At 46.9% G+C, this 13,586-nt stretch overlaps 1 protein-coding gene across 3 annotated transcripts in view; it reads left to right on the top strand.

Moving 5' to 3' along the window:
* Nucleotides 1-13,586, top strand: part of ZNF185 (zinc finger protein 185 with LIM domain) — a 49,857-nt gene that overhangs the window by 2,546 nt on the left and 33,725 nt on the right. For all 3 annotated transcript variants that reach the window (XM_040614819.1, XM_040614820.1, XM_040614817.1), the window contains exon 2: nucleotides 12,651-12,726. In XM_040614819.1, the coding sequence (XP_040470753.1) occupies nucleotides 12,702-12,726 (25 nt within the window). In that variant the 5' untranslated portion in view covers nucleotides 12,651-12,701. The remainder of the gene's footprint in view (nucleotides 1-12,650; nucleotides 12,727-13,586) is intronic.

Genomic DNA, 13,586 nt, shown 5'->3' with positions numbered 1-13,586 from the left:
GTATGGATGAGCATTCAGCTGGAGTTTAGTATTAAAAGCCTTGCTGCTGTTCAGAGGCAGTTGTGCATGACTTTATCCACATTTGAAAGCCCAGAGCCATCCAGTTACTCCTAATACTGAGCATTATCAAGACACTATGTTGTTTGCCACTGAGGCACAGTCCAAGTCCTGGAGCGTGCCTCAGGCTGTGGGTCGGGATTTTCAGACTGACTGACAACCTCCCACTTCAAACTCATTCAGCCACCTGTATGCATGAGGTGGGATGAAATCCTAAATTGCAGGTTGCAAGTTCACAGCATGAAGCCTGAAGTGTAATTCCTGCTGCCACTCATTTCCCCAAGTGTAGACAGTGGGACGGAAGTGTCCATCCTTCCCAGGCACAGGGTGCCACTCAAGTCAGAGTTTAAAGGTGAAATAAATCTAGTTTTAAGAATGCTGGCTCAAAACCATCACAGCCACTGGGCACAAAGTGCTAATCCAGCATGAACTTCCTTTACTGGTTCAAACTTGCTGAAATGAATGCAAAGGGTTAACTTTGTTCTGGCAGGGTTTATGCTAGATCAGGTACAGTCTCTCCAAGCTGCTCTCACTTCACAGGAGATCAGGTAACAGCTGACATAAAGGCATAACATTGGCACAAAGTTTGCATTGTGTGCTCTGGCTAATGCATGAGAAATGCAAGTATGTGCCCACGCCTAATCCAGATCACTGGAGGGCAGTCTGACAGTGCACAGATCTGGATTAGCAATCCTGCAACCTGAATGCTGCCTTTCTGGGGCAGGGTGTCTCATGGCTGCATGTAACCTATGGAGAACAGCTTTTTTCCCTGGCTTTCCTTCCTGTGGGTTTGTGAAAGGTGAGCTTGATCTAAGCATTAAATCAAGGTCCCACCTTTCACCATAAGGGATGGAGAGTAAGGACTTGGACCCTGATTTAAGTCTAGATGACAGAATTCTCAGCAGAGTTTAGGAGGTTCAAATGAAGAAGGTTCAAACCTCTTGCAAGCTTTAAATGCATTTTAATTTGAGGACTGTGAAGGTCAGAATAGGCATCAATTATCATTAAACCAGGATACTCTTCTGCGTGACTGACCTCTCAGTCTGTTTGCAGCTGAGGGCCAGCAATCAGGTCACTGGCCAAGTCCTCCATTAGTACACGAGTTCCTAGCTGGTGAAATGAGTTTTGTGCTTCTACCCAGGAACAGGAGGAGCATGTGAGAGCTCCTTGGAAAGCAGCGGGACAGCATGGGTGGTCTCTGCTAACAGGCAGCAGAGCCCAGAGATGCTGCTGGATGAGAGTTGGCAGGTCAGGATTGCTTTGCAGATGGTCACATAAGTGATGCCACGTGGGCTTTGGGCTGCAGGAAAGTAACACTGGTTTAGGACACAGTTTGTCATCTATTAATGACCCTTCTGTTGTGGCATCAAGAGTTTAATTCCCTGTTTCGTGGACTAGGGAAGGCAGCGGTGCATGGGTCAGCTGTGGGGTACCTGTCCAGAAAGGGTCTGACTGACACTGCATGTCCAGGTTCAGAGCATCTCGCCATGCAGCCCTCGCAGGGACCAGCGCAGTGAAGTGGGCCTGGTGCCCCAGACATCAAAGGCAGATCCCACCCTGAGCTGGAGAGCGAGGCACGGGCAGGAGTGCTGTAACATGAACTCGGTAGCTGGCCGGGGCTGTGTGGACAGTTCAGGAGTCTAAAGGCACCCTGTGGCGCTTCCCGGGAAAGCTGTATTTATGAGATCAAAGCAGCTCTGCTTCCTTTCCCAGAGCATTCATTTAGTCCTCAGAACTAGGTCCAATGTCGGATCCAGCTCATCGCCAAGATGAACGGAGGGCAAGGTGGCTATTAGGCACAAAGGGGCTATTACTGCAAGTGCCCTACAAACTCCTGACAACAGCAGGCTGAAAAAATGTTATTAACATTTTAAAGTTGCAGTTGAACCATCAAAAAGGAGGATGGCTGGCAGGTTTTTTCTTTTGTGTGTTTGCAGGTAATAGGGGCTACAGTCAGCTTTTAAAGGATACTAAGTGTTTCATCTCCTGGGCTATAATTACATCTTTTTAAGTGGCTTACATGGAAAGTAGAATCAGTCCCAATTAAATGATGGGCTGCTGATTTCAGGCACTGGAAGAATTTATTAGCAAAGACTGCTGGTCTGGCTGTAGATCAGCTCCTTTGCAGACGACTGTATGAGCGGGCAAGGATCTGTCACCCTCGCCCTCCGCCAGCTGCAGCTCTGTGGCCTCAGGGGGAGCGGTGGCTACAGGGATGGACAAGAGCATGGCTGTAGTTACCCCCTTGTTCAGCCCATGGGCTGTGCTCTGTAGGGATTGCTCTCTGCTAAGGGTCAGAGAGGAGTCTGTGGTGCCCGAGCCGTCTCAGCTCCTCTGCTGGTACCAGTGATGATGGTGCCCGCTGCTGTGCTCGTGTGTGTGTGTGTGTGTGTGTGTCATCTGTCCCTGGGCAGCCACACGGATCCCTCCAGCTTGTTTCGGGTAGCACAGCCACCTGCTCGCCTGGCAGGGTGAGGGTTTTCGCCAGGAGCCGCTCTCTGAAGCACTGCTGAGAGACAGAGGCTCTGTGCGCCATTAGCAGCGGTGGCATCGCTTGAAGCGCTTTAAAAACACCACGCGCGTGGAAATCCCTGCGGCCGGGCAGGGACCACTGCGGGAGGGAGAGCCTGGCTGCCCGCAGACGGGCACGCCCTGAAGATTAAAATCTAAACTCCCTCTTAGCTCCCCTTTCCTTCTTAAATAGCTTGTAATTGCTTTCCTTCACGTGGTGAGGATCTCCTAGTTAGTGTCTTCAGTGGGAGGCAGCTTTGGCAGCCCCCGCGCCCTTCCTGCCCCAGAGCAGCTGCCTGCCCAGCTCTGCAGCACCCCGGGGGCTCCCAGAGGTGGGCATAACCTGCTTGTCAAGGGTCTTGGTAGTGCTCTGTGCCTTTGAAAACCAGGGCTTTTGTGTAAGTGGTTGGCATGGATTTAGCTAGCAGCTCCATTTGAAGCATGCAGTCTCGGGACACGGTCTAATAGGATTTTGGTCCTGCACAGGCAGAACATTTATTTCTTCCGCTGGGATGCTCATGTTGGACGCTTTGTCAGCAGGAATTTAGCCATCGTAACACCCGCTTTTGTGGGTCTGCTGTTGCCTGGGCCATCCCAGTGTTACATCCCAGAGAGTGGTGTTTGAAAGCTGAGCACTAGATACAATCAGCCAGCCTATAAATTGAGGGACTTGGCAGTGGTAGTGTTTTGGCCATATTGTTCTAGAAACACGAGTCTGAGCGGGACTAAATCACAGATGACTTAAAATACCAGAAAGAGTATCTAGCTGTCAGGTATTTGTATTGCCCACAGGTGGGGATCCAGTTTCCTGTATCTTGATGCTGCTTCTAGGGAAGGGCTGGAGAGAGAAGGGGGAGGGGCTGAGGTGGGCAGGCCTGGGGATCCCTCTGGCTTGTGAAGTGCTCTGCAGAATTAAGGAGACTGTAAACTCTCATAACCAGGCCAAGCTCATCCCTGCTGCTTCCTGGAATGAGCCCTGCATAGTTGATGGAGAATGAAACCCAGTTTATCAAGAGGTTCTCCCAGTAATATCACTCAGGTGATCAACCTCAGCTTCTCTAGCATACTGGGCACTTACCTCCACCTGTGCTACTTACCTGAGACCTGCTATCGCAGGGAAGGGAGGGGCAATTTGGGTTTAATTGCCTGCAGGCTGATCGGATCATGACTCATAAAGGGCTCGTGAGAACTGGGGGAGAGGAGATGAATTTAAAAGTTGCGCTGTCTGGTGGCCAGTGTGTCACTCCTCCCCTGCATAGGATCAAGGCATTGGTGGCAGTGTCAGTCGACTCGTGTCTTTTCTGTTATGTTCCACACTGGAAACATCCTGTGAAGGCAGAGCCTCTGTAAGGTGCCAGCCTCTCTGAATCTTGGCTGTGGGCAGGTCCAACAAGAGGGAAGGACAAGTCTGGGAAACAAGGAGATAACAGGTAAAAGAGATGACAGTGGTATCGGGGCCAAGCAGCACAGCAGGGATGAACGTGGAGTGCAGAAGCCTGCAGCAAGTCAAGACAGCAGGGTGGAAGGTTTGCAAAGACAAACTTGTCTATTTCTCCTGTTGTGTAGCAGGATCCCACTTTGGAGCGGTACACTGAGATAGCGTTGAATGCTCTGCACTTGCCCCTCTGCTCAGCTGGAATCCAGTGCTGGGTGTGAAGCAGGTACAGAAGATCCAAGTTTCAACAGACTGTCCCAACTCTGCTCCTGGGGTAGGATTTCACCACAGGTGCTAATAAGGGCACAAGCAGGCCACTACTGGGCATTCCTGCAAAACATTCCTATGACATGCTGCGCCCAGCCGGCATGTGGGAGGAGAACAACACTCCTGTAGCAAGGATAAAGCTTCACCTCTTGCTTAAGAGCAGAGGGTGTCAGGGAGATTCATCCATCGGAGGAGCAGAGTGGAGGCCAGCTGCACTGAAGCAGGTATGCCCTTAGGATCGTATGAAGATACACCCCGAATTCACAGCTTGGGCTGTGGGTAGAGCATTTGGTGAGTTTCAGTAGGGGAAGGGTCTTCTTAGGGGCTTTTGGGTTGTATTTTTTTGGCTAGGATCATGGTAAAGGAGACATTTGGAGTACTTTGGGGAGGCTGTAGCTGGCAGCTGCTTTGCCTTGGGAACTTGGACTGGCAGTGATGAACCTGATACAGCTCTGAGGTTAGGCTTGTACAGTGTCTTCCCCCGCCCCGAATTAGCAACACTGAACCCTTTCAAAAATACATACAAGTTTTGTTAGGCTTTTGTTCCCAAGAAAAATAAAATTGAAACCTGAAACAAAAGGCTAACTTAAGCCTTTTGTAATGAAACATGTTCATTTTATGTTTTGAAAGAACATGGTTTTTTTCCTCACTTTTCATTAATTTTGTTTAAAACAAACATGCAGCAGAACATGTAACTAAATCCTTTGGCTGATTTAGTCTGAATTTCTGTTTGCCGAAAGCTGTGTTCTCATGTAAAACCAGACAACCTTTTTCTCTGCTGGAAACACTCAGTGAATAAAAAATCCTCCATTTTTGCCCATTCCTAATGATGCTTGAGAAATGAGTAAGCCCATAATCCATTAATTTCCTACTCCTTTTAACATTGCACTGCTATGTTGAAAAAGCAGATTATGGAGAAGGGAGACAAATGCCCCCTCCCTACGTGCCAGCAGCAGGGCATGATTCAGGACCCCTGAAGGACACAGACCCGCTCCGGGACCGAGACAGGTGATGCCACTGGCTCTGCTTGCTGACGCCGGCCACGTCAACAAAGAGACAGGTGTTTTCTTTGGGCTGCCTGTGGCACCGAGCAGCGTGTTGGGCCTCTTCTTTTATCCTCTTTATTAAATAGACTCAGATGGCACCTGAGGACTTGGTCTTCCTTTCCTCAAGCGAAGGCAGTCAGGAATTAACCCCTCTTATTAACAGTGGTGCTGCCTCTATGTAACAGGCTCCCAGTCACGTCACTCATTGAATGGCTCAGGGCTCTTCCCTTCCTTGGAGAGCAAAACCGGTGGGGGCCTTCCCCCCCTCCCCAGCTTTTTCCAGTCTGCAGACTGCATTTCCTATTGATACACCTTCACTGCTTGGGGACTGAACATCCTGGCTGTAGCCTTTCCAGACTTATTTTCGGTAAAAGCTTGTTCTTGTAAGCTGTCCACAGGACCCTGGGGGTTGTAAGGATCAGAAGATGAAAACTCCTGTAGGCATTTATCCTGGGAAACAGAATCACTTTGATTCTGTTACCTCCCATTAAACCTTATTACACAGACGGGCTTTTGTGAAGCTGTTTCTTCAGAAATTCAGTAGGTGGTTTGATTTAGCCCATGAGGGGTCTTTTGCAGTTAGGTGCATTTGCTCACTGGGTCTGGGGTTTGTTTCTCATGGCTACAGGTGTCAATAACCCCTGTGTCCAGCATCACGGGGACTGAGGCTTACTGTGCCAGCTCTTAGAGCTTTGCCTGGTTTCCTTCGCTGCTCCCAGCTAAGGGGTTTCTCACAGAGCCCTGTGCTTCTGCAAGTAAAGCACTTACCTTAGAACAAAAGGAAGATGTAAAATGTGTGGTGAAATTGGCACGTTTTTACCAGTCTGGTTTTGTTTGTTTCTTTTTTTCTCAAAAAAAATTTATTCTTGGAGAAAACCCAACAAAAACAAAACACGGTCCAAATATTATTCGTAGTGCTTGCTGGAAGAACACAAGTGCCAGTGTTGTGTACTGTTTGAAACATCCGTTCTGAGCTGTGTGTGCAGAAATACCAATGCACAGTGACTCTGCCAAGTGCAAAGAAAAAAGCAGTATGCAGAATAGAAAGAACATAATGCATTTATGCCTAGCTACATATTAAGTCATGGGAAGGATTCAGTATATATATTCTTGGTCTAAGTGTCTGTGCATTGCATGTGCTGCAGTGTTTATAACCCACAGACATTACTGTGGACTGGTATGATGGTAGGTGGTATTTGGATTTGCACTGATTTGTGCTCTGCATGGACAGTACACATGGCTGTGTGAATCACAGACCTTTTAAAATAGATGAAATCTAAATTATTTTAGCTCAGGAGAAGCCTGTAAAAAGGTGCAGGAACTGAATTCTGTCCCTCATGCTACCTAGAAGTTTTCCCTAGACTTTCTATTTGACAGGTAGGTCATGGATGAACATACCTGTGTCTTGAGCATTGCCTGTAGCAATGCCCAGCTGTCCCTGCTGAGGAAGGAGTCACTTCAACAGGCAGGTTTAGGCACCACAGTCAGTCTGGTGGTATTTTATTGCTTGCTTGATGTCTCTTTCTAGCGGGTCATGCTCACAAGTTCATGTGAGTCCCATCTTCCTCACTGTCCAGATAAAACCCCTCCCGTCGTACACCACAGCTTCCTGTAAGCCCAGTGCCAGGGCTCTGTCGGCATGGAAACAAGTGTGTAACGGGGTAGGAATAATGGGGTAGGAATACAGGGGCATGGCAGGAGCACAGGCTGGACAGGGTACACGGGACGTCAAGTGGGCAGCTGCAGCCTTGAGCTATGGCAGCGAAGGGAGTAAATGGCCACCTGTCTGCAGCCAGATGCAACTCCTGACGTTCTGTGACAGTTTTCAGAGGGGAATCGCCTCCCAGAGCTGGCGTTATGCAAGCCAACCTCATATTTGTTTCAGGGGTCCCAGGGCACTTTGCAAACATTAAGCCTGAGGCAGCTCTGTCCAGGGAAAGCGTGTTAAGGGAATCAACCTTCCAAGCGCAGCCATTTCGGAGTAAACTGGGCAATGCTTAACGGTGCAGCAGAGCCTGCAATAACTGTTTGGATCAGGAAGTGAGGAAGGATTATTGCTCATTTACATAACGATGGCACCCGAGGGTACCAATTAGGATCAAGGGCCTGTTGCACTGGTGGTGTGCAGGCACTTAATAGGAGGTGGTTGTCTCCAAAGGGCTCCCACTGGACTTCCTAAGAAAAACTTCCATATAAATAGGAAAGGAATAGGGATTTTTATTTAAACAGATTTTAATTTTTTTGTCTCAGATTTTATATTTGTGGTGAATGTTTGAGAGAAAATATATATTCCTGAACAGCTCTGTTTGGTATCTAAACCAGAGTGACTCGGTGACTTACTGTGTGTCCTTTTATAACAGAGGTGTTCCTAGTCAGGCAGCAGAAGTATTTTCTATTAGGTAATGAATAAACAGGGAACAAAAAGGTGTGTCCAGCCTGGCAGAGCTTATTTTCAAATTGTAAGGCAAGAGGGAAGGGAAGGATCTGGTCTGAGGCAGAAGAGGTTTTGGTCTGCATGAGGTGTGGAGATCTCCATGTTTTCTAAGGGTGGTGACAAGAGTTTGCTGCTCTGTGTTTGGAAACAGGTGATTACAGAGATGGGTAAGTCAGCATGCATAGTGTTAGGGAAAAAAAAAAAGAGAGAAAATGGGATTCTGCAGTGGTGGGGAGATGGAGAGAGGACTGTGGGACAATAGAGAACAGGGATGGCCAAGAGCTGTGTGGGAGACAGAAGTGGGAAAGGTTACAAACTCTTCAGCTGTACCTGCTTGTCTTTTATCCAGTGCCTCAAAATCTGAGACCTGCTTGTTGGTGAATGGAGATAAGGATCCCAGAGGTTTTCAGGGGACAGCCACCTTTGTGTACCAGGAAAAGAGGAAGTGAGTTGTTTGCTGCCACGCTCCTCTCTAGTGCTGCCTGCGTTTCTGTGGTGCTGCAGGTCTGGAATTTCCCGTGCATGTAGTGTTCCCCATCAGCAACAGGATGCTGTAGACATGGGGACTTGGGGTGTCCAAAATACAGAGGGATCGTTTGCTATGTTTCCTGTCCCGAAGCACCATTTTTGGGCCGTGGCGAGTCATGCGAACTGCATTTTTTCCTTTTATCTCTCGTTTTGCCACAAGTATGAGGTCCTGGGCTAATGTTTGAGTTGTGTTGGCAAGAGGAGGCCAGAGAACAGCATATCTCTGGCATCTTGTGTGGAGGAAGGGGGTTCTTCTAGGGCTTTTTTGAGAATCTGTCCTGAAAAAATAGCTATAGTGGCGTATAGCTGGAGACTACACTCACAGCCAACTCCAGAGATTCACAGATATCCCTCAGTACTGCCAGAAGAGAGTTTTTTTCTTTGCTCCCAAACTCATGAGGTGTGCTCCCACCTTCTAAATGACTCTCAAAAGTTGGACCGCTGCTTTTGGATCCTAAAACCTCCAGAAATTCAGCCCACTCCAGTGAAGCCTGGGACTCAACCCACTGGGAGAAAAAGCATTTGTCTTATCTAAAGGCAATAGAAATTTTTTTATCCTGTGGCTGTAGCTAATAATTCCCAATTAAGCTATACCAACAAAACCACTTTTTTTCCTTGTAACAACATCACACATGTAAGTTCCAGCAGCATAAAAGCATATTTTTTAAGAAGCACATTCCCTAACAACATTTTGGTAAGGAAGATTTTTGAAGTGCTCTGTATTGCTTTGTCATAACCTTTCAGGACAATAATGGTAGGCAGTGTTAACAGCTGAAGATACCCCTCCAAATCTAGAGCTGAGGTCTTTGAGATTTACTGCACTGCAGAATTACAGAAATTTAAGTATAAAGGCATAAGTGCTTTGAAACATGTTTTGAGGTCCTATAGCATGTGTTGAAGCCTGAACTCAAATTTTGTCAAAATGGGGAAGCTGTTTCCATTTCTAAGCTGTCCTTGGAGCAGTGAGAAGCACTTTCTTTCCCAGGAGTGTTGTGTCAATGCTGTAGAGCCAGACACCCTCTTGCCAATCTTATCTGGCTCCATCAATCTTGTGCTTGTTTCTGCACATAGTTTGAGCAGATGGACTGGGATGTGGACCCACTGCAGCCTGAGAAGCTGTATCTACTCTTTCTTATACTAACCACCAACCGCTGGAATATCAAAACATGGACACATACAGTTGAAAGGAAGATGCGAGCATTTTTCCTGATAGTAGTTTGCTGACCTGTCTGTCTTTGGTTTGGGTTAGTGGGTCCCATATCTCTCTCCTGTTCTTGTTTCTTCATCACAGCTACTATCTTGGCATCTGTAGATGTCGGTTTATCTGCCAGGTATCACTGCCACTTAGCATTAAAACAAGTAAATGAGCTTTCCATTTCTCATCTGAGAAATGCTGATTTATTCTAATTGCAGGATTCATGGTATAACCTGGGTTGATTTATCTTTTAATATTCTAGTCACTGAGCAGACACTAAGCATGCATAAGATCAGCACAAAACTACCAAGCCCAGTATCCTGTGACAACAGGAGCCCATAGCAGGTGGTTAAAAAATAAGGGCAAAAAATGGGGTACTTGAATTCTTTTTTTCTTGCTGAACCCACTCAGCTTCCGGAGATCTTGTTTAGGCTGTATTGCCTTGGTCCTCAGGTGAAAGGTAAAAATAGCCACCTGATAGCCTTCATTAATGAAAGAGAGAAAATGATGTTACAAGGAAGCAAAAGAGCTGACTCCTCTCCATCTCTCACAGAAGAACCTTTGCACCCTTCTCCATCTCTCAGAAGATTTGCTGAAAGCTTCATTCTGCATTCCTTTTTTACACAGCAGGGCAGGAGGACAGTCGGTTCTAATGCCCAGCAGTTTCTGCAAGTCAAGCAGTAGAGCCATCCCGATCGGTCACACCGTGCAGGTACACAGTCCAGCACTGCAGCAGGCCTGGTCTGGAGTGGCCACGCCGCTGCTACCATCGAGTGATTCATAGCTGGAGAAAGCAGGCTGGTAGAAAACATTTGCCAGTCCCCCAAAGCCAAGCCCGGTGAGCACCACCAACCTGTTCCAACACCTGTTTGTCAAGCCAGAAATATCAGTGGAGTACAACAGTGTTTGCTGCGGTCCCTCCCAGGATGATGAGAGCTGGGAAGAGGGAAGGCAGTGCCAGAGGAAAAGGCTTGGCCAGTGTGCAGTTTCTGGCACATTTTTATACACGTGCCGAGTATCACCCTTTGTGGCTTCCCTTCCTTTTGGGTGTGTTTGTTAGGAGAATCGTGTGAGTAAGAAGCAAAGTTTCTGTTTAAGCAATAAACGGAGACGTTGTTTCTTGCAGGGCTGGCGCGCGGTGCCCGCAGTACATGCCAGGTGGAGCTGGGGTGCATGACAGGAGTGGAGTTTAGTCCTGCACCTCTGTGAGCTTCAGTCCTCCCTCCAGACCTTCCCGAGGATCTTTCCTACATGCTCCTGAACTCTGCTTATTTCTGTAAAAGATCTGTGCTGGGGGACTAATCACCTCTCAGTTGTGCTGCTGGACAGGTAACAGCTCCACAGCTTCCAAACACCTCCATTATATGACAGCACGTAGCTTATATCTACTTCTGCCTTTGATTTGCCCTGGATCAGAGCCATATCAAACTCTTGGAATAGTTCTTTTCCACTGCTTCTCATCCTCTACTTGCTTCAGTTTTATTTTGTCCTGGAATAGGAAAGAATTTACTAAGTAGAGGAGAGTCAAATGCAGCTCTGAATTGCAGTCAGCAAGGCAGCTGTGGGTTGAATTTTCCTTACTCAGATACTGTAGGTAATGAAGCCACGTGGCTTCTCTACGTGCAGGTCCACAATGCTGTGATTTCTTTTTAACCCGAAGTGGCCAGATTACAGGTCTGTCAGCTGTGCTCCTGCAGACTGCAGCCATGTCTCCCACCTTTAGTATAAAGATACCCAAGTGTTTTGAGGCTCTTCATGGATATCTAGGACAACGCTACAGTTTTCATTTCTCTCTAAATAGCAGGGTCAATTAAATTTGCGTGGGAAGGGGGATGTGGGAATGATAAGAAAAGAGGTGGGCTGTCTGCTCATGGTGAAAGCTGAATTAATGTTTGGGAGTGTTTGCAAAAGGGAGAGGGAGCCTTGGGGTAATAGCAGAGAGCTTGTTCGCAGTCGCAGTGCAAACTGGATGAGGAGTGGATTTGCAGGAGGTAGATCTTCGGCTGAGACAAGCTGAAGGAGTAGGCTTTGCCAAGAAGCAATGCTATGAGATCAGCACTCGGCATTCCTTATGGGCGTGTGGCTTCACAGCAATATTGCAGGGACAAGCCCACCAGCAGATAATAACAACCTAATTTTAGATTCACAGACTCCTGAATAGGGTTGGGCATTTTTATTAATGAATAGCAGAGTCGCTTAAGAATCCAGGTTCAGCAGATAGTTTTGGCAAGGAAAGAATGGAGGGTTATAAAAGCTGGAAGTTGCCCTTGATTTTCTCTTCTGAAAGGACAACTTGTCCCACAGTTTACATGAAAAACTTTAGAGAGTGAAAAAAGAAAATAAACTTTTCTGATAAACATGTAGTCAGGTGCTGAATTAACCTGGGTTCTACTAATCTCGAAACAGTGGGTCCATTTTGAGGGGATTTGCTTTCTTTTGGTTTTTGTGGTGTTTATTTTTGTTTGTTTACAACTAAAAAAAAAAAAAAGTCTTGGCAGAATCTGAAACAACCAATTTCCACACACACCCGCCCCCGATTCCTGGCTTGTTGTTGGTTGTGGTTCAACTACAGCACTAAATGATCACTGTTCTGCAAATTCCTCACCTCAGAGCATCTCTGAGGTTGTACATCCAGGAGTTTCTCCTTGCTGTTTTACTGTGGTCATTTGAAGGAGGTGCCCAGCTGCCATCAGAAGCAAGAACTAAGTAAGATGTTCTCTCTGCTGTGTCCTGGGGCAATAGCAGATATCTCTGCCAAGTGAAATTTGTCAGAGCACTTACGTTATACTCCCATTTGACAAAAATACTAAGGTTTACCCAAGCAGCCTCAGCTGCTCTGAGTTCTATAGACTCCAGAAGGTCTGCCCCACCTGAGTGACTCTGGGCACTTTTGCTAAGGTCTCCTCCACCACTTTCCTCACAGAGCTGGAGGGATGCATCTGTTGTGGCCAGTCTGAAAACTTACTGTTGTGGAGAGCACACCCATTTGATTTTTCCTATCCTTGATACTGAAGGTACATGGCATGGGGAGAAATCGCAACCCTGGTTATATATGCCCCAGTCTCCCCATCCTCCAGGCTCTGTGGCCATAACGTTGTTGTGATGCTCTCCCACATAACTTCAAAGTTTTTATATCAGATCTACTATTCTGCTTTCCCCCTTTTTCATTTCTTCCAGGGGCTTGTTGCATTCAAACAGTGACTGAAGTGGAAGGTGCTTCTGAGAACCATGATGTCCCTGGGTGTCAGTAAAGGTAATTTTTTTCCTCGTCCCAAGCTGTTGGGGATCTGTCCGCTGTCATGGCTTTCCTTTGCCTTCTTTGCTCAGTTTTATCTGCAGTAACGTCTCTGCTCAACTCCCTCAGTGCAGTGTGCCCAAGGGTACAGGACACCTCGTCCTTGTCTGGGACCTGCTCCAACCTGCAGCTCCAAAATAACATGCATTTGGCTATCATTTCAGTGTCCATGAAGGTATAGAGATCTGAAGAGCTTATGGCCTGACTGATGTTTTGAGATGAGCAAAAGGCTAATAAACTTCCGTATTATTCTTTTTTCAAGATCCTCCTTAAAACTCTCTGTCCTTGAAATGTCTACTGAAAATACAGCAGCGATCAGCAGCCAGTACAGCAGCTGACTAGGATGGCTTCCCTTTATGCATGTACCCACACCCTCTTGTTGTCTCTTCTAGAGATAAAAAACAAAAGTCTGTAGGCTAGAGGCCACCCTTGTGCAGCGTGCAATATCCATACAGTAATGAGAAGACTGCCTTTATTATTAATAAACTCCTAATAATGTCTTATTAACCAAGGAGTGTGGAAAAATCATACTGGGGCTACAAGTTGCCCTGAGTTGTCCCAGGAACATGCCCAAGGTGAAGAATTCTGTGGCTGGCAGACTGAGATGTAATTTTTAAGCAACAGATGCTCACAGGACCTTTAGATGTGAATAAAAGGGATGATGCTTCCAAATCTGTAGGTAAGCTGAAACAGGAATATGAAGAAGGGTGGAAATGCCTTATTCATTTCCATTAGGTAATAGATTTAATTTTTTAAACTGAAAATTAAATTTTAGTGCTAAGAAAAGCAGCCCTTCCCTTTCCAGGTGCTCCCCATGA

Source organism: Falco naumanni, chromosome 14 (genome assembly GCF_017639655.2).
Source record: "Falco naumanni isolate bFalNau1 chromosome 14, bFalNau1.pat, whole genome shotgun sequence".
Lineage (NCBI taxonomy): Eukaryota > Metazoa > Chordata > Aves > Falconiformes > Falconidae > Falco > Falco naumanni.
Note: the sequence above shows the minus strand (reverse complement) of the source record. Positions and strands in the feature narration are given on the sequence as shown.